Below are 21,216 nucleotides of genomic sequence, written 5' to 3'. Positions count from 1 at the left end.
CCCCTCCTCAGAGATCTAGCCATCTAGGCTGGAGCCACTCATATCTGGCACACACACAACAAAGCCTCCATAACTGACATCCCAGCTCTGTGATAGCTGTGTGGCTTCAAGGACATGTTTTTGGTTAAGGCTTCTCTTTTTTCTACTCCTAGAACATGCACCCAGAATGGATTACTCTTTCCTTTGAGCCTCAGATGGCTCAATCTGGGTGTCCAGGGAAGCCATAATCCTCATCTATGACAGAGGGAGGCAGTTCATAACTCTCAGCCCAATCTTGGAGCTCCATTAGGTATAGCATTACTAGATTTAGCAAATAAAAATACAAGACTTGGGGCTGGAGAGATGGCTTAGCAGTTAAGGCATTTACCTGCAAAGCCAAAGGACCTTGGTTCAATTCCCTGGTACCCAAGTAAGCCAGATGCACAAGATGGTGCATGCATCTGGAGTTCATTTGCAGTAGCTGGGAGCCTTGGCACACCCATTCCCTATCTCTCCCTCTCTGCCTCTTACCCTCTCAAATAAATAAATAAATAAATTTTTTTAAAAATACAAGACATGGGGTCAGAGAGATGGCTTATAAGTTAAAGTGCTTGTCTGCAAAGCCAAAGGACCAAGGTTTGATTCCCCAGGACCCACATAAGCCAGAAGCACAAGGTAGTGCATGTGTTTGTAGTTCATTTGCAGCGGCTAAAGTACCTGGCATGCCAATTTTCTCCCCACTGCCCTCTATCTTCCTCTTCCTTTATCTCTCTCTCTCTCATAAAGAAATAAAAAAATACAAGATAGCCGGGCGTGGTGGCGCAGGCCTTTAATCCCAGCACTCGGGAGGCAGAGGTAGGAGGATTGCTGTGAGTTCAAGGCCACCCTGAGACTGCATAGTGAATTCCAGGTCAGCCTGGGCTAGAGTGAGACCTACCTTGAAAAACCAGTATATATATATATATATATATGACATTCAGGTCACTTTTATTTTAGAAAAACAATAACTTTTAGTATAAATATGTTCATTGCAATATTTGGGTCCTACTTAAAGTGTAAAAAATACTCATTGTACATCTGAAATCAAATTTCACTGGACATCCTATACTTAATCTGGTAACCCCTACTCAGCTGTCCACCCTGGTCATCACTAGCATGGTCTTTATCTCTGTGGAAGCTGACCATAACCTTTCCAGACACCAAGGGGAAGAAGGTCTGGGCTCAAACTAAAGGAGTCTTCACTGCAGGGGTTAGGATGTAGTTTACTGGGAGAGACTTGCCTAGCATGTACAATGCCCTGTGTTCAACTCCTAAGACCACACACACAAGAAAGAATATTTTCTCCCATACAGCCTCCAGGGATATAGCTAGGGATATTTATAGATAAATAGGACTCTCAATCCTATGCCTTTAAGCAGACACTGGGAAGTGGTTTAGGAGTCAGAAGAGAGATGAAACAGGCAACCTCCAGGATCCTCTGAGCACAGTTTGTTCTGATTACCACTAGTCATAGACTAGGAATAGAATTCAGGCTCCCAGAAGCCCCAGTGTGTTGAAGGGTAAGTGGGTGAATTGATTTTATGAGACAGGGTCTCTCAATATAGCCTAGGCTGACCTGGAACTCACTGTGAGGCTCAGGTTGGCCTCAGACCCATAGAAATCTTCCTGCCTCAGGCTCCTAAGTGTTGGAATTTCAGGCATGAGCCATCACACCCAGCCTGAAGGGTAGTCTGAAGAGAGAAAACTCTGAATTAATGTTACTGACATGAGACCAATGAGGTTATCCAATGGAGAAGTAGTGAGACCTAAGTGAAAAGAGAACATGAATGTAAAAATATATGTATATTGTAAAAGGAGAATGGATACGATTTGATAATTAAATGAATGTGAGAGAGGTGGACATGAGAAGGAGCACACAGTAAGACTGAGGTTCTGGCATGAGTGACTCAGTAAAAGATGTCCTTACCAGAAATGGGTACTATTAAAGGAGTCGCAGCTTTGGAAGAGAGGAAGAAGTTGAAGAACTCCAATTTGAATAGTTGAATTTCAGATACATTCAGACATTGGTATCCACTAGGTGTTTGGCTATAGGGGCCTGTAAAATCCAGGGCAGAGGTACAGACAGAACGTGCAGTCACTGGATATGGGTGGGAGTTATAGCTACAGAAGGAGTAAGATCATCCAGCACTCACCTTGCGGAACCGTGAGGGAAGGAGAGAACGCTACACTGGATGTCATCTCCCCACCCCCCCCCTTGTTGGTCTTTCTTTCCTACTTCACTTCCAGAGAAAAAGCTAGATCTGATTTCATTCTGGAACCCCACTGCTCTGCACTAGGCCTGGCTCAGAGGAACATGGGGGAGTGTTTGTTGAATGACTGAAGGAATGTACCCCTTGCCCCTTTTCTCCCTCTCTCGTCTTCCTTCTCCACATCTGGGGAATGTGAAAACAGTGAGGAAAGTACAGACAGAAGGGACACTCAACATTCTGGGTGACAGCATGATTAAACACATGTGAAATGGAGTGCTCAAGGTCTGACTGCAAAGAGTACTGTGTCCCAGAAGATTTCTGAGAGGAACAGCCAGCAGAGAAGACGTCATTTATGGCCACAGCCTCTGGAGCCACAAAAGAAAAAAAAAAAAAAGTGATACTTGTGGGCTCCAAAACTCAAAGGCTCACCTCTCTTCTAGGTCCAGAAGCCCTAGAGGGCAGAAGCAGGCTTGGGCCAAAGGCCTGGGACACTTGAGATTAGCCCAGCTCATGTGTGTCTATTCTCCTTTCCTGCCCAGGTAAGAAGAAAGCAGTAGCGTTGTTTGACAGCCAAGCCCCAATCTGCCCCATCTGCCAAGTCCTGCTGAGGCCCAGTGAGTTGCAGGAACATATGGAGCAGGAACTGGAGCAGCTGGCCCAACTGCCTGCCAGGTAAGCCTCTGGGACGCTACCCACCAGGGGATTCCATTCAGTCTCGTAGTGACTAGGATTTACCCCAGCCTCCAGGGAGAAGTCAGAACCTGCTGCCATTCACTGCTGTTTTCAGCACTCAGCTCCTCCAGCTGAATGGCACTGCCTCTCTCCCTCTCTCCTGCTTTGTTTTGGAGGAGGGGAGGAGAGTGACTCTTCAGGCCCCTGCCTCCGAAGAGCATAAGGGGAGCTGGTTAGGGAGCGAGCCACTGCCACAAGCTCCGCCATTGTGGAGACCTCGGGGAAGGGACAAAAAAGTAAGTGCAGGGCCTGGCAGCTCCATCAGAAGTCCAGACGAGTCCTGGCATGCAGGAGAGTAAGCAGTGCCTTCTCCATGAATGTCAAAGACTGAAAGGTGACAACCTTGAGAATGTGCTCAGACAGGCTCCCACCCCAGCTCATCCCCGGCCCTCCCTCCTCTGTCCCTGCCTGAAGGACTGGACTGAGCCTTCTCAGGGGCCTCGGGGAGGAGCCAGTTAATCCAGGGGAGTAGAAGAAAGGGGCAAAAAACGGCCTCTCGTCGGAGCAGTAGAAGGCAACCATTCCATTATGCTAGCACAGTCCGTAGGGTGGGGAATTCAGAGGACACAGAGGGTAGCTGTGTCTGCTCCAGATGTCTCGGCTCAGCTGGGAAGATGCAGTAGCTGGGAGTCAGAACCATATGGAGGTTGTCTTGTCCTTTACTTACTCATCTGGTGGTTGATGCTGGCTGACAACTGGAACCTCAGATGGGGCTGGATCGAAAGCATCTGCTGGGGACTTCTCCATGCGGACTGGCCTTCCTCACAGCTTGGTAGCCTTGGGGTAATTTCTCTTCTTACCTGGCAGCTTAAGGTTCCAAGAGAAAATGTTCCGGCCAACAAGATGGAACTTCCGAGTGGGGCGGTGGGGATCAAGCCCATGGCCTTGCTCTAGCTCTGCAAGTGCTCTACTGCTGAACTACATCAAGCTTGGGTCACCTGATTATTATTATTATTATTTATTTATTTGCCAGCAGAGAGAGAGAGAGAGAGAATGGGCATGCCAGGACCTCTAGCTGCTGCAAACGAATTCCAGATGCATGTGTCACTTTGTGCATCTGGCTTTACATGGGTACCGGGGAATCGAACCCTGGACATTAGGCCTTACAGGCAAGCATCTTAACCACTGAGCCATCTCTCCAGCCCTCAGTTACCTTTTTTTTTTTTTTTTTTTTTTTTTAAGGTAGGGTTTCACTCTAGCTCAGGCTGACCTGAAATTTACTATGTAGTGTCAGGATGACCTTGAACTAGCGGTGATCCTCCTACCTCTGTCTCCCAAGTGCTAAGATTAAAGGCGTGCACCAACACGCCTGGCCTTTGGTCACCTTTTTTAACTTAGCCTCTGAAGTTATTTTAATGTCATTTCACTGTTCTCCATTAACCCCAGCAGTGTTAGTCCACCCAGATTCCACAGGAAGAAGTGCACACCCTGATTTTGATGGGGAAAGTAACAAGGTCATATTATAGAAGAGCACATGGGGCGAGAGATAAGTCTTCAAGCATGTTTAGAAACTACAGTCTGCCACAAGGGCCACAGCCTGCCCCAGGACTCCAATCCCACCCCTTGTTCAGTTCAAGTCAGCCAAACTGAATAAGGTAGGCTGCGGAGAATCCAAAGTGGCCCCTCTCTTAGGAAGTTCATAGTATGAGAGTATGAGGGTCAGGAACCACAAGCCCTAGGGGTAAGAAACTGCTATGCCAAAAGAACTGGGGCTTTGTGAAGCACAGCAAACCCACAGAGAGCCGAGAAGCCACGCCAGGCGTGGTGGTGCGGGCCTTTAATCCCAGCCCTCGGGAGGCAGAGGTACGAGGATCACTGTGAGTTCAAGGCCACCCTGAGACTACACAGTGAATTCCAGGTCAGCCCGGACAAGAGTGAGACCCTACCTTGAAAAAAACAACAAAAAAAAAAAAAAAAAAGAGAAAAGAAAAGAAAAGAAAGCCAAGAAGGTTTCCTGTGGGAGGGATTTTGTTTTGGTTTTTAAATTTTTATTTATTTATTTAAGAGAGAAAGAGGAAGATAGAGAAAGAGAATGGGCACACCAGGGCTTCTAGCCACCAGAAACAAACTCCAGACGCTAGCACCACCTTGTGCATCTGGCTTTGCATAGGTACTGGAGAATCAAACCTGAGTCCTTTGGCTTTGCAGGCAAGTGCCTTAACTACTAAGCCATCTCTAGCCCCAAAGGGATGAATTTTGAAGGCAGAAGTACTAGTCACCTGTTGCTATGTTACAACTTGCCCTAAGACTTAATGCCTTCAAAGAGTTATTATCTCAATTTCTGAAGGTCATCAGTTTGAGAACAACACACTAGGGTGGTTATGGGTAGTTGTAGCCATTGGTTCACATTCCCTATGAGTCTTCTAAAGTCAAGATGTCACTCGAAGCTACAGCCATCTCACAGTTGGGCTGAGGCTGCAGGCTCTCTTTCTAGGATGGCTCCCTATTGAGTCTGTCTGTGCCTCAACATGTGGGTCTCTCTGAGGGCTTCTTGAGATTCCTTCCAGCATGCCCCTCACTGCGCACCAGCAAGCAACTGAAGAAGGAGAGACTAAGATGGAAGCCACAATGCCTTTCGCTACAGTCACATACCATTGCTTCTCCTTCTATCCTGTTCTATGAGAAACAGGTCAGTGCTCGATGTCTGGGCACGGTGGTGCACATCTGTAATCCTAGCACTCTAGAAGCTCAAGTCTGAGCCAGCTTGGGCATGATGTCTCACACATGTGATCCCAACAGTTAGAAGGTAGAGGCAGGAAAATCGGAAATCCAAGGACAGCCTTGGCTACATAGTGAGTTCCGGGCCATCTTGGGCTTCATGAGATTCTGCCTCAAACAAAACAAAACAAAAAACAGGGGAGATGGCTCAGCAGTTAAAATTGCTTGCTTGAAAAGCCTGTTGTCTCGGGTTCAATTTCCCAGCACCCATGGAGAGCCAGATGCAAAGTAGTGATGATATTTGTGACCCAAATGTAGCCATGATAACAGAAGCAGAGCCACAGAATCCGAAACTCCCAGGCCAGCTAGCGTGAGGTTGGTTTTGCAGGCTGGCAGTTGATTTGAAGCAGCAAGAGAGACCCTGTCTCAAAGAAGGTGGCGCACAGACACCTTGAAGTTGTCCTCTGACCTCCACACACATGCCATGGCACGCGCGCCCTCCCCCACATGAATAAAATGTAAAGTAAATAAATAAGATGAAATAGACACCAAGCCCAGTCCATACTCAAGGAAGGACCTGTAATGCTGTCTTTTGAACAGAGTAGCAGCACGAGAATTTGTGGGCATACTTTAAAAGACAGTACTAGCGGTACTGTCTCAGTGTGTGCCAAGTACTTTATGTCACATTAATTGTTTATTCTTCAGAGGGTTCTCTGAGGTAGGTGACACAGTCCTGTGTTGCTCAATGACTCAGCCACGTTCTGAGAAACGCTTCCCTTTAGGCAATTTTGCTATGTTACACAAACTACAATGTCACTAGGCAATACAACCTCATGGGACGGACCACTGTCTGATATGTAGTGTATTGCTGACCAAAATACTGTTATGAGGGTGCATGGCTGTAGTTGCCCCATTTTACAGATCAGAAAAACGAGGTACAAGTGACTTTTCTAAATAAAGATAAGCTTGGTTCTCAGGCAACCTAACACCAGTGTCCCTGCATCTATCCCACCCCTCACCACTCACGCGCGGGATGGGGGAGGGGATTGACCTGCCAGGGCCAGAAAGTCAAAGAACTGTGCTTCATAACAGAACCATAGGCCACCGGACTGCAGGCACCTCCACACCCTTGCCACCCCGTCCCTTTTCCCACCTCGAGCCCGGGCACCTGCTTGCTCTCTGGCCCAGGTGGCCGTGGGCCGGGGCCCAACATCCCCACGCCCAAGCCGGCCTGCGCATGCACTTGCGCGCCCTGCGCCCCTGGCACGCCCCCTCCCCACCGGGGTGTCTGACAGCCGGACAGCGGGATCTGCACAGCAAGTGAAATTCCCGTCGGATCGATAAAGCCGAAGCGCTGGCGGCGACGGGTCGATGGTTTTATCTGTCTCGGCCCCGCCGCGCCCGGCGCGCTGACAGTCCGACCGGCCGGCAAAGGCGTTCAAGGGCAGCCGCGCCCGCCGCCCCCTCCGCGCGCCCCTCCCCGCGGCCGGCCGCAGCGCCCACCCACCGGACTGCGGGCTGGACCGGCTCGCCAAGCCAAGGCCCTCGTGATTTATCTGGATTTTTAATTGGAAAAAATTTGCGAATTAATTGATTTCAGGAACTTGCCAATTAACATTGTAATTGGGTGCGTGATAAATTCCCAAGGAGCGTGTCAGCTCCCTCCGGGCTGATGGGCCACGCGGGCCAGGACAGGCGGGCGGGCGCGGGGAGGGCCACAACCTGGACTGCCCTTGCCCCGCCTCCGCTGGCTCTGGGGAGGATAGGAGGAGGTTAGAAAAAGATGAGACTCCCAATCTGCAGAGATAATGTCCTATACCTTCAGCATCCTAAACAGAGGGGCCACGGACCAGCCATTTCACAGATGCGAAAACCGAGTCCCACAGAAGGGCAGAAAGCCAAATGGAACCTTTCCCTTTCATGGCCTGTAGCCAAAGCTTCACCTCCTCCCTCCCTTCTGATTCATACTCTTCTCCCTCCTCACCTCCTTCTGTTCCCCTGCTGGCTGGTCTGTTCCGCTCTCCAACTGTCCCATTCCCTCATATTCACCTTCCCTGTGCCTCCATAGCTTTCCCCATCCCTCCCTTAGTCTAGCCCACCCTGAGCCTAATGGGTGCTGCTGCCAAAGTGTCTTGGACAAGTATCCCTCGTGGTTCTGCTTGAGGAACTTTTCTAATAGACCTGTTTGCCTTGTGCTGCCCTCTACCCAACAACCCAGAGCAGGTCACAAGGGCCCGCAAAGACTCAGACCTGCCAGCTCCTAAGCACAGGGGGCTGGTTTCCACAGGCACTGGCTTCACACACAGGTGTACACACGCCCCTATTCCCACACTCCTCAGTAGTGAGCTCACACACATAGCCTGATAAAAACCACCTTCCCACAGCTGACCAAAATCCCGGGAACCACAGGCTCCGGGTCGCCAAACAGCCCGTCACTTGCTCAGCCCTTGCGCTCTTCAGAGCCATGCCCACCCCGTCCCTCCCTCTCCCCTCTCCTGTCTTTTCCCATCTAAGTCCTGCCTAGGGGTTCCCTTAGACCCAGCACTTGGCTATGTACCACAAGGGGATAAAGTTAGGTTAAGGGCCGAGGAAGGAGGGCCTCACGTGCAGGACAGGGTCCCACATGTGTGTACATGGCTGAGAACATGGGATGAGCTGTAGGAGAGTGGCTCTCGCGGCTGGTGTGCAGTGTTGGCTGAATGCAGAAGCAGGTGGGAAAATGAGGAGGTTGGGCAGGGTCCAAGGACAATTGATGGGGTTGCCTTAGGACAAAGGCAACGGTAGTGTGGGGAGAAGGTAGAAGGCTTTCTGGGGTACTTACTAGGTGGAAGCCTTCAGACTAATTTTATGGTTGGAGGTGGTGGTGACAGAGAATCAAGTGTCCACAGGCAGGAGAGGCAACAGGCAGGGCTCTGGGTAAATGGAGCCTAAGATGTCTCTGGGGTGGCGATGGGGCAAGAACAGGATGTGTACCAAGGACTCACAGGGACACCTGATGAGGGCTAAAGATGGAAAGGCAGGTGGCATGGGCTGTCTCCCAGACCTCTGCTCCCAGACGGGAGTTTCCACCCAAAGAGAAGCAGCAGCCTTGGATAGAGAGTGCACAGAGCTGAAAATGGGGCTTAGATTGGTGGGTCCTGAGCTCAGAGATCTTCTCTGGAAGTTCCTGGAGCCACGGCCAGAGCTGGCCTCCAGGCTGGGAAAGCTGCCTCCTCTGAGCAGTGCTTTAAGAGGGCTGGGGAAAAAAAAAAAAAAAAAAAAAAAGCCAAAGGGAGACTGGGTGGCTTTGGAGGAGAGGCGGGGTAGGGAGATGGCAGTGCCCCCACCCCCACTTAAGCCTTATTTAAGGCCGGCCTCGGTGTTTGGTTGGGTAATGAACTAGATAAACAATTCCCCAAATAGATTAAAAGGAAGTGTAACTTACAAAGGCGGCTGGTGATGATGGTTTATTCCCGGGCAGTGCACCATTTCTTTATTTCCAAGGATAATTCAGTGTAAATCACCTTAATTAAAAGTGTCAGCCCAGCCCATGAATATTGTACTTAGGAACGCGTTTCCTGGGTCCCAGTTATAATTTAAAACCCATGGATCACTAGGCAGCGAGTGACTGAGCATGGGAGGAAATTATTGGGGGTGGGCTGTGGACATAGGGAGGGACCAGGAAGCCATTGCTGATGGGCTGGGCGGGAGCCAGGCTGCTCAGGAGCTCAGACCTCTCTTCTCCAAGGCAGACCACTCATCAAGTCCTTGAGCCTCTGAGAAACCCAGAAAACTGGATGGGGAAAGGGTTGGTGGCAGAGAGGAAGGAGGGGGTCAGGGAAGGAGTCAGAGTTGGAATTAAACCTGCGCAAAAAAAAAAGAAAGAAAGGAAAGGAAAGAGGAAGAGCATTGCTAGATAAAGATTCAGAAGGTGGGCTTGGCAAGCCAGCAGCTGGACATCTTGACCCCTAATGACCCACTTCTGCTCACCAACAGAGTAAATGGAGCCCCGGGTCAGTAAGACGCTGCCCAGAGTTTCACGGCAAGGAAAGAAAACTCAGCATTCTGCCCTGGAGCCTAAGCTCTGTGTGTCTTTAGTCAGGCAGCATGGGAAAGTAAAAACCAGCACTTTGGACCTTTGAGATGAATTTAGATTCCAAGCACTGTAGGGGTTGTGTGACTGCAAAGGTGTCATTTAAGCTGAAGTCAACTTGGTAAAGTTTTGCCAATAACTCAGTGGGATAATGCATGCAAAGTTTGTCCCTGTTATATGCAGCAGGGTGTATAAGAATTGTTAGCCGGGTGTGGTGTCGCACGCCTTTAATCCCAGCACTTGGGAGGCAGAGGTAGGAGGATTGCCATGAGTTCAAGGCCACCCTGGGATGACAAAGTTAATTCCAGGTCAGCCTGGATCAGAGTGAGACCCTACCTCAAAAAACCAAAAAAAAAAAAAAACAAAAAAGAATTGTTTATTCCTTCTTTTTCTGTTCTCATCTGATACAACTAGACAACGTGTGCCAGTCCAGGGTGAGGTTTGCCAAGCATAGTGCATACAGTAGATGCCTCACTTTGTCCTTGTTTGCTAAGTGAATGAAGGAATGATAAAAGTCATGAACTTGGGCTGGAGCAATGGCTCAGTGGTTCAATTCCCCAGTACCCACATAAAGCCAGATGCACACGGTGGCACATGTGTCTGGAGTTCACTTGCAATGGCTAGAGGCCCTGGCATGCCTATTCTCTGTCTTTCTCTTTCTCTCCCCCTCTCTCTCATGAATAAATTAAAAAATATTTTTAAAAAGTCATGAACTTGAGCTGGCCATTGTGGCACATGCCTTTAATCCGAGCATTTGGGAGGCAGAGGTTAGGAGGATCGCCATGAATTCAAGGCCCCCCTGAGACTACAAAGTGAATTCCAGGTCAGCCTGGGCGAGAATGAGACCCTACCTCAAAAAAACAAAAACAGACATACAAAAAAGTCATGAACTTACAAACTAATTGCTCCTCAGGAGTAGCTCGCTTTCCCCTTCCACTTTCTCCAGTGCCTCCATCAAGGCTAGGCATAAGCCACTTGAACAAAATGTGATTGAACAGAACCTGTACAGGCTGTCCTTCCTAGTCTATGATGTCCCCACTGTGTGAACAGACTGGTAGACAGCTCTGTTTATCCACTCAGACTCTGGCCTCAGCCTACTGTAGAGCCTGGTGGCTTCTGTGCTGATTGTGTGTGTGTGTCTATGTCCTTAAGTGTCTACATCTATGGATGCTTGTGTCAGTGCCTGTATTGTCTAAATCTGTGCATGTGTTTATGTGCATGAGTGACTCTTCATCCATCGGCTGCTGTGAATTTGACTTTATGACCATGTCTCTGGGAATGACCCTGTGGCCCTGTGCAGCTCTATGCATGTCTGAGTCTCTCGGTGTGACTACATTCGTTGGTGTGCCTGTTGGCAGAATGCTAGTCTGTATATATCTGCCTTAGACCAGGGCTTCCCAACCACAGCACTATTTACATTTGAGTCCGATAATCCTGTCTGTGAGGAGCTGTCTAGGGTACTATAAATTGTTTAACATCATCTCCCCATTAGATGCCAGTAGCAGCCCCCATTTCCCCACCCAAGTTTTAACATCAAAAATATCTCTATGGGCCGGGTACAGTGGTGCACACCTTTAATCCCAATGCTTAGGAGGCCAAGATAGGAGGATTGCTGTGAGTTCGAGGTCACCCTGAAACTACATAGTAAATTCCAGGTCAGCTTGGACTAGAGTGAAACCCTACCTCAAAAAAAAAAAAAAAAAATCTCCAGGGGTTTGGGATATAGCTCAGATGTAGAGCATTTGCCTTACATGTATACTATATTTATATAAAATCTCCAGACATTGCCAAATGTCCCCTGGGTAGGCACAGATCCCTCTTACCATTGAGGGCCACTACATTAGCCACCTCTGGCTATGCTTTTGCTGGTTTATTGGGTGCATCTATGTCTAGCCTGAAGCACATCTGTGGAGAATACACACACACATTCAGGTTATCTGTACATCTGTATGTGCGCCATGTAGTCTGCCTTGAATGTATCTGTCTGTGGGTGTGCCCTACGTCTGTACCTTGTGTGTGTGTGTGCAGGAAGCCTGTGAAAATAGGCTGTGTCTGCCTGATGTATGTATCAGCAGCCCCTCTGGATGCATGTATGTGTGAGTGTGCTTGCACGCATGTGCACAAATGTTTGAGCGCAGATGTGGTGAGCATAGTGGGGGCAGCAGGCAGGCAGGGACAGGAACAGGGATATTAATGTTTCTGAAGTGGATCTGATTTGATACGTCTTGTTCCATTGTCAGCATCTGTTTAGTGGGGATTTGTAATACTTTGTGGCTCTGGATCACTCATGCTTAGCGCGGAATGTGGCCTTGCATACCAATTTTGTTATTAAACACAGTCCTTGCCTCCCCCACAGCCCATCCATCACCTCCCGCCCCAGCCCCCGCCTGCTCTGAGCTACCCACCATATTTCAGGGCCCAGCTCCTGCCTGCCTGCCGCACCCGCCCAATGCCGGAGGGCCTGGGGCTGACAAATTGAATCAGGGGGAGATCATTCCTGGCCTAACACAGTTTGCAGCATGTTGGAGGGAGAATTGACAAGAGCCATGTCAGCCCCATCACCCCAATCCCATAGGAGCTAAGAGCAGGCTGGGAACAGGGCGTGGAAAGAAGGGGGCCTCCAGGACAGATCGAATCTTCAGGGCTGATCTCAGGAGTCAGGTCAATCCCTTTTCTCCAGGTCCCCTAGGGAGGCTACCCTGGCTCGTACCTGTGTCCCATCCCAGGGGCCAATGTGGTCCTTTGCCTTTGACAGAAGCTGAGCTAGGTTCTAGAGCTAGGTTCTAGGCTGGGTTGAATACACTGGTGGAGCTTGGCTGGGCTATGCTATGCTTGTTATACCTTCTCTCCTGGGATCGTCTTGCTGCCACACTATCCTTGCTTGCATGACGTAGGTAGCAAACTGGATGATCACCCTGTTTTCTTCTTTCTTGGCAGCAAGAATTCACTTCTGAAAGATGCCATGGCTCCAGGCACCCCCAAGGTAGGTGACCAGTTGTTTTTCCTCCTGTCTATCCTAACCCAGGCCCATCAAGTATGGTTCTTCTTAAGAGAAAGGCGCTCTCCCTGGATTCGCCAACTGTCTCTAGGATTTGAACATCAGCCTGATGCCTAGGGTTGCTCAGTGTGTTTGAGTGTGTGTGTGTATGAAAGAGAGATAAGGAAACAGAGAGGATGCTGGGACCATGTGAGAATACATCCTCACTGAACAGAAATGATGACAGAAACTTGAATGCATCAGATGGAGAAGGAAAGGGGAACTATGTAGCTGAAAGAAGTTTGACTCTTCTTAGCCCATTGACATAATGAGTATCAGGAATTCCCCATGAAAACCACAGACTTGATGCCTCAAAGGTGGTGATTTTGAAGGGGTGAAGACCTGGAGAGGAAGACTTACCCTCACTTTGCTGAGTATGCCACCCTCTGCATGAGGCTACCCGCTTTCTGAGACATTCTCACAACAACACCCTAGCATGTGTTACGGGGAATGGTGAGTGGGTATTGAAGCTTGGGGAATGGATACATTCAGAGAGGGAGAGTACTTGGGGAGATGAAAGCAAATGGTAAGAATTGACTCTCAGAGGCCACTGCACTTCCGGTCAAGATAAAGTCCAGGAGGCCAGGAAGGAGACAGAAGAAGGATAGTGTAAGAGTAGGAAGGTCACAGGAAAACTTGGTATGCTAACACCCTTTGGAAAAGAAGTTTCAAAGAGCTGGGCGTGGTAGTACATGCCTTTAATCCCAGCACTTGGGAGTTTGAGGCTACACTGAGCCTACATAGTGAATTCCAGGTCAGCCTGGCCTAGAGAGGGACCCTACCTAGAAAAGCCCAAAAAAAGGGAGTTTCAAAATGTATGGGTGGTCAGCAATCGAATAGGAAAAGGCAGGCAAAGGAAACTTGTGTTTGGAGGGTTTAAAGTCACCAGTGACCTCTAAGAGGGCAGTTTTGGAGGAAGGAGCCAAAATGACAAGTATCACTTCCATAGTTTTGACACAATCACCCTGCAGGTCTTAAAGAAGAAAGGAGGTGGGCTGGAGAGATGGCTTAGCGGTTAAGTGCTTGCCTGTGAAGCCTAAGGACCCCGGTTCGAGGCTCAGTTCCCCAGGTCCCACGTTAGCCAGATGCACAAGGGGCGCACGCGTCTGGAGTTCGTTTGCAGAGGCTGGAAGCCCTGGCGTGCCCATTCTCTCTCTCTCTCTCTCTCTCTATCTGTCTTTCTTTCTGTGTCTGTCACTCTCAAATAAAAAAAAAAAAAAAGAAGAAGAAAGGAGGCTGACTTTTTATCCTCATTCACGACTTGCTCTGCTCCTCCCAGATGGGATAACTGGAGCAGAGAACCCAGCCCAGGCTTGGGTGGATGTAGGCCCTGGATAAGGGCCCTAAAGACAAAAGGTGGGGTGAGCCAGGCAGCTAGGGACTGCTGGAAGTTGAGCTCAATGCGGGCCTTGCTTGGCCCAGACTGAAGCATTTAATGGCAAGATAAGTGAAGTTCATGACCAGTCTTCTAGGTTGGCCACTAAGCCATGACACCTGAGCATGGCTGGTAAGGCTGGGAACTTGGATACCAAAAAGACAAACCCTGGCAGACAATCCTCATCCATATCTTGCTTCCCACATATACAGACCCCACAGGTCAGAATGTATGTCCAGGAAGACTGCAGCACGGACACATTCCTACAACTGCAGATACAAGAAATGAAGGTTAAACAGTTTCTGGCCTCTCCTTGGCCTTGACCTCAGCTTTAGGGAAGCAGGTCATCAGGGAAGAGGCGGGAAGTAGAAGATTGAAGCAAGAGTCTGAGAGGACAGGGAGGGGGAGGAAGAGAGGGAGAAGAGGGCGAGGGGGTCTTAGACAAGATTGATGGCCTCGTTGCCATTAAGAAAAAAATTAGCCGGTGGCGGCTATCATATTAAAGGGTGAAGAAGCCGTGAATTATTTTCTTAAAGATCTTATCGCTTACAATGATAATTTTACCTTCCAAAAGGCCACTTTTAATGAGGCGAAGAGCCAGGCAAAAAGTCATGATTTAATGCCAGGATTTTTTTTTTCAAAACACATTTTACTGCTTTTTGGTCCATGTTTAAAAAGCGCCAGTGACCTTTTTTTATTCCGCTTGCCCCAGGTGTAATGCTGAGGCCTCTCAGGGCTTCTAACCTACAGAGAATGAGAGAATTCAGAGGGAAAAGAAAGAAAGAGAGGCAGGTTTTCTTTCATTGTTGGGAGACCCATACATTGTTCTCCCTCCCCGGAACCCCAGAAGGCCATTGCCTGACAACCCCTCCTTTCAGGCCCAGCCATCCAGGCTTGCACTGGGCTTGGGTGTATGAAGAAGGAACTCCGAATCACAGGCAATCCCTTCCCAGGCCCTCGGCCTTCTCCCTCTGCAGCTTCGGGGCCGTAGATGTGTTAGGGAGCCCGGCCAGGCCACAGCTGCCCCTTCCCTTCCCAGGGCCCTTGCTTGAGGATGTGCAGCCAGGCCACCGCATGCGGGTCACATCCTGAGGCTCAGTCAGAGATGAAGGATAAATGGCTGCTCCATCTTTCCCAAATTGCTTTCTTTGGACTGTCACTGGCGATTTGGCATGGTTTTCTATGCTGGGGAGGACTCTTAGGGAATTGTGAGCTTCCGGCTCAGAGCTGTGCAGGCTAGAGAAGGGGGAGGGGGTATGTGGATTGCTTTCAGGCCTCTGGGTCTCCCATTTGCAGCTGAACAGGCCTTGGCAAGAGCTGGCTCTCGGGCTGAACGTGCCATGTGGTATTTAGAATCGTGGTGCTCACACACAATTTAATGCAGACAGTTTATTAATCTAAACTGCAGGCGTATGTAGAAGAGGCCGTGCGGGATTGACATGGGGGGATTAGTTTTGCTGGGGGTTTTGCTGGGGTCATTGCCACAGTGCAGGGATAAATGGGCCCAGCGTACATCCCTAGCTGCACGCTAGAAACTCATACATACTATTTAATTTACTGTCTCCATAGTGGGGCTGCCATCAGCTTGTATTAGGGGCAAGGGGGTGGCAGGTATGTGACTTTACCCCTGACCCTTCATGGGGGTCCCAGAGTGTTGGCTAGACAATCATGTCTAGTTCAGCCTACTGAGAGTGGACCAGGAGCCCCTCCCCACAGATATAGAAGTTAGCAACAAGAATCCAGCTAGGCACAGTGGCACATGCCTATATTCCCAGCACTTGGGAGCCTGAGGCAGGAGGACCGCTGTGAGTTCAAGGCCAGCTTTGGCTACCGAGCGAGTTCCTGGCTTGCCTGGGCTATGAGTGAGACCCTGTCTCAAGCAAGCAAACAAACAAACAAAGACAAATCAGTCATCTTCTCCCATAACCAGACTGCCATGCATGACATATGTCTTCAAAGGAGCTTCTGTCCCTCTGACTTTTCTCAAAAGGAATGGAGAATCCCTGGGGACTAACTGTAGGTCTCACTGGGCCTGGGGCCATGTTTTCTTTTTCTTCTTCCAGTCCCTCCTGTTGTCTGCCTCCATCAAGAGAGAAGGAGAGTCTCCAACAGCATCGCCACACTCATCTGCCACTGACGACCTGCACCATTCAGACAGATACCAGGTGAGGACGTATGGCGGTGGCCCAAGTGGGGCAAGAGCTTCAGGATCATGTATAGTGCTAATCCCCCCCCCCCCCCCCCCCCCCCCGCAAGAGGCCAGTGTGGTAAGTTTGGTTCCCTTGAAGTGTCTAGGGCCCCAAATGAACTTAGAAGGTATGGGTGTCAGAAATGAGCCTTATTGAGTAGATGGATTTTAGGGTGAGATGCAAAGGTCCCTTGGGCTTTACTGGGTTCAGAGCACCTCCAAAGCATCCTATTCATCTGGAAGCATCTTACAGGATTTTGTTTTATGAGGAACCCAAAACCATAGCCCAGAAGAATCACTGAAAATTTCAGACTTCAAAAGCCAGCCATGGTGGTGTACACCTTTAATCCCAGCATTCAGGAGGCAGAGGTAGGATCGCCATGAGTTCAAGGCCACCCTGAGACTACATAGTGAATTCCAGGTCAGCCTGAGCTAGAGTGAGACCCTACTTCAAAAAACAAAACAAAAAACCAAAAAAATCCACCCCCCCCCAAAAAAAACAGGAAGGGAATAGTTACACTATCTTACTGTCTTAAAAGACCAGAGTAAGACAAGAACCTAAAAAGAGCAGGGCAGGAGAAATGACTTCCTCTGGAAGCTTTGCTTTGGGAACCCTCTCAGACGGAAGAAAACAAGGTCCTGCTCCAAAGACCATTTGTCTAAATGGCAACAAGGCTTCCCAGAGAGCCCCAGTGTGAAAGGGAAAATAGTTCTGATCTGATATGGAAAGGCAGAACAGCAGGGACCAGTAAACTGGTTATACAGTCAGGGTTCCTGCTGGCACACATGAAGCCTGGGTCTTCTCGGGCACCCTCTCCTCCCAGCTGACACAGTCTGGCATCAGAGTTTGCAGAGTACAGTGCCAAGTGTGGTTACAGGCTAGGGACATGGCTCACTGACAGAGCACTTGCCTAGCATGTGCAAGGCCCTGGGTTCAACCCCCAAAACTTCTCACTCTCCCCCACACACCAAAAAAAGTCCAAGAGTAGGCTAGACACCAACCTCTGCTGGCACCTTCTCAGAAGACTTTGTATGAGATTCACACTGCACAGTCCAAAGTGCCAGCACTTGGGAGAGATCGATGCTGAACCCTGTTTCAAGAGAGATCACTCAGTGAGCTTCTGGGAGACTCCACCCTGATCCAGATAACCCGGTTGAAGATGGGAAAATGACCCAACTCAAGGGAATTCTGGTCTGAGAGGGAGACAAGGCTCTGTTCGGAGAGTTCCTTTTGAAAGGACTGGCGGAACCTCACCACCTGCTGAACAGGATAAGAACCACCAGTCAGAAATAGTCTCAACTCCCTCACCACATTTCTACCCTCAAAACATGGGGGTTTCTCCCTCCCTTCCCCTTCCTTTCTTCCTTACTATCTTTCTTTCAAACTGGGTTTTATTTTATTTGTTTATTTATAAACAGAGAGATATAGAAAGAGGGAGAAGCAGGGAGGGAAAGAATGGGCATAACAGGGCCTCTAGGCACTACAAATGAACTCAAGACACGTGCACCACTTTGTGCATCTGGCTTTATATGGGTGCAGACAATGCCTTAACTGCTTAGCCACCCTCCCCAGCCTTCTTTCTTTCTTTTTAAAATGGTTTTAGTTTTTAATTTTTTTTTTAATGATTTTATTTATTTGAGAGAGAGACAGACAGACAGGCAGTGAGTATGGGTGTGCCAGGGCCTCTTTCCACTACAAATGAACTCCAGACACACGCACCATTTTGTGCATCTGGCTTTATGTGGGCAAAGGGGAATCAGACTTTGTAAGCAAGCACCATTATAATCACTGAGCAATTTCCCCAGCCCTATTTTTATTTACTTATTTATTTGCAAGGAGGGAGAGAAAGAAAGAATGGGTGTGCCAGGGCCTCTTGCCACTGTAAATGAATTCCAGATGCATGTGCCACTTTGTACATCTAGCTTTATGTTGGGTACTGGGGAATTGAACTTAGGCCATCAGGTTTTTCAAGCACCTTTAACTTCTGAGTCAGCTCGCCAGCCCCTTTAGTTTTTTTTTTTTTTATTAACATTTTCCATGATTATAAAAAATATCCCATGGTAATTCCCTCCCCCTTTAGTTTTAAAAAAAAATATTTTTATTTGTTTGAGAGGAAGAAAGGGAACAAGGGTGCATCAGAGCTTCTACCCCTTCAAATGAACTCCAGACACATAAACCATTTTGTGTGTCTGGCTTTATGTGGGTACTTGGAAATCAAGACTGGGCCATCAGGCTTTGCAAACAAGTGCCTTTAACTGCTGAGCTGTCTCCTCAGCCCTGTGGGGTTTCTTTATCCTCTGTAGACATTTAGGTACCCCTCAGAGGTCTTTTAAGACCCAGACCCCATTCTAGACTCTAAGTATATATAGCTTTTGTTTTTGCCTTTTTTCTTCTTGCTTTTTTTTTTTTCTGGTTTCTCAAGGTAGGGTCTCACTCTAACCCAGGGGCTGACCTGGAATTCTCTATGGAGTCTCAGGGTGGCCTCAAACTCACAGCAATCCTCCTACCTCTGCCTCCCAAGTGCTGGGATTAAAGGTGTGCGCCACCACGCCCGTCTCTTCTTGCTTTTTTAAGATAGGGGTCTTACCATGTAGCAGAGTCTGACCTCAAAATCATGGTGATCCTCCTGTCTCTTCCTCCTAACCGGGATTATAGGCATGTGCCACCATGCTTAACTTTAAATACACATTTCTTTTTTTTTTTTTTTTCCTTTTGAGATAGAGTCTCATACTGTAGCCTAGGCTGGTCTTGAACTTGTGGCAGTCCTCTTGCCTCAGCCTCCTGAATCCTCAGATTTCTAAATACACTTTTTTTTTTTTTTGAAGCAAGCCCAACAGATTGGCCTTTTAATTTTTTTTTTTTTTTTTATGTGAGAGAGCACACGAGAGAAAGAATTGGTGTGCCAGGGCCTCCAGCCACTGCAATCGAGCTCCAGACGCATGCTCCAGCTTGTGCACATGTGCAACCTTGCATGCTTGCATTACCTTGTGTGTCTGGCTTATGTGGGACCTGGAGAGGTGAACATAGGTCCTTAGGCTTCACAACACCTGAACTGCTAAGCTATCTCTCCAACCCCAATATGCTTTAAAAAAAAGTTTATTAATTTATTTGCACAGAGAGAGAGAGAGAGAGAGAGAGAGAGAGAGAGAAACAGACAAATAGAGAGAGAAAGAAAGAGAGATAATAGGTGCACCAGGGCCTCTAGCCACTGATAATGAACTTCAAATGCATGTGCCACTTTGTGCTTCTGGCTTTATGTAGGCACTGGGAAATCAAACCCAGGTCATTAGGCTTTACAGGTAAATGCCTTAGCCAATGAGCCAGCCCAACAAGCTGCTTTTAACAGAACTATTTTACCCCTTGCATAGAATTTCTATTTGACCTTCAACATCTTGCCTAAATACCATCTCTTCCAGGAAGCCTTTCTGGATTATGACCCTTGTATGTCTCTGTTTTGGCAACTGTCATCTTATACTGTTAATATTTTCTTTGGTATATTTCCATTATCTACTAACATAGAACATAGCATCCCGAAGTTTATTAGCTTAGCACAAGCTAATATGTCTTATGATTCTGTGGGCTATCTAGGTGCTCCCTCACATATGCAGTTTATTCACGACTAGCTGAGCTGCAAAGCCCAAAATGTCTGAGAGACTGGAGTGCCCTCGTTCCTTTCCACATACCCTCACACACAGGGTCTTATGTAGTCCAACCCGGCTTCAAACTTCCTATATAGCAGAGAATGACCCTGAATTCATTTTTTGTTTTGTTTTGTTTTGTTTTGTTTTGTTTTGTTTTGTTTTTTTGTTTTTTTGAGGTAGGGTCTCACTCTAGCTCAGGCTGACCTGAAATTTACTATGTAGTCTCAGGGTGGCCTCGAACTCACAGTGATCCTTCTACCTTTGCCTCCCCAGTGCTAGGATTAAAGGCGTGAACAACCAACCTCACCCAGTTTTGACCCTGAATTCTTGATCCTCCTACCTCCACTTCTCAAATGCTAGGATTACAGGCATGAGTCACCCCATCCATTTTATGCACTACTGAGAACTGAACTCAGGGCTTCATTCAACCAACAGAGCTATATCCCCATCTGCCTCTCATCTTTGCCTAGCTGTCTGTAGTGTTCCACCAAAAGGGTGGTGGCCAAAGCTGCAAAGCTTCTTGAGGCTATAATCGAATGTGGAACTTATATAACATCGGTTCCATCTTTCTATTGAGCAAAGCAAGACCCAGAGCCAGTACTTAACCAAGGGACAAGGAAATGCAGTTCTCACAAGAAGCTGCAAAGAACTGTGGCCACATTTAATCTGTCACAATGAATCTGACTCGTCACTAGACTTGGAGCTCCTCCAAGGCAAAAACCTTGTCTTATCCTTACTTTACTCAAACGTTTATCTAGCAGCACTCATGCTTAACCCAGTGCCCTTGCCTTCATTTTGGCCCAGTGTTTTCAATGGGAATATGGAAGGAAGGAGCAATCACAGCGAACTTCACAGAGGATGCAGTAACTGAACAGGGTTTCAGAGATGGAGTAGGAGTTCCCTGGATGGACAAGGAAGAAAAGGTGTTCCAGATAAAGGCACCTATAATCCCAGCTACTCAGAAGGCTGAGGTAGGAGGATCACAAGCTGAGGTCAGCTTATGCTACATAGTGAGATCAAGTCCAGCCTAGCTAAAGCCTGTCTCAAACTAAAATATCAAAAAGGGCTGGAGGGATGGCTTAACGGTTAAGGCATTTGCCTGCAAAGCCAAAGGACCCAGGTTCGATTCCCCATGACCCATGTTAGCCAGATGCACAAGGGACACATGCATCTGGAGTTCGTTTGCAGTGGTTAGAGGCCCTGGCGTGCCCATTCCCTCTCTGTCTGTCTTCTCTCTCTCTTCTCTTTCTGCTTGCAAATAAATAAATAATAAGTTTTTTAAAA

General features: G+C 48.3%; 1 protein-coding gene across 2 annotated transcripts in view; it reads left to right on the top strand.

The window, feature by feature from the left end:
- Positions 1–21,216, top strand: part of Rnf220 (ring finger protein 220) — a 285,722-nt gene that overhangs the window by 237,040 nt on the left and 27,466 nt on the right. For both annotated transcript variants that reach the window (XM_004670516.2, XM_004670514.2), the window contains exons 3-5: positions 2,768–2,900; positions 12,628–12,673; positions 16,166–16,267. In XM_004670516.2, coding sequence (XP_004670573.2) covers positions 2,768–2,900; positions 12,628–12,673; positions 16,166–16,267 — 281 coding nt within the window. The remainder of the gene's footprint in view (positions 1–2,767; positions 2,901–12,627; positions 12,674–16,165; positions 16,268–21,216) is intronic.

Source organism: Jaculus jaculus, chromosome 5, assembly GCF_020740685.1.
Source record: "Jaculus jaculus isolate mJacJac1 chromosome 5, mJacJac1.mat.Y.cur, whole genome shotgun sequence".
NCBI classification, from domain to species: Eukaryota; Metazoa; Chordata; class Mammalia; order Rodentia; family Dipodidae; genus Jaculus; species Jaculus jaculus.
Note: the sequence above shows the minus strand (reverse complement) of the source record. Positions and strands in the feature narration are given on the sequence as shown.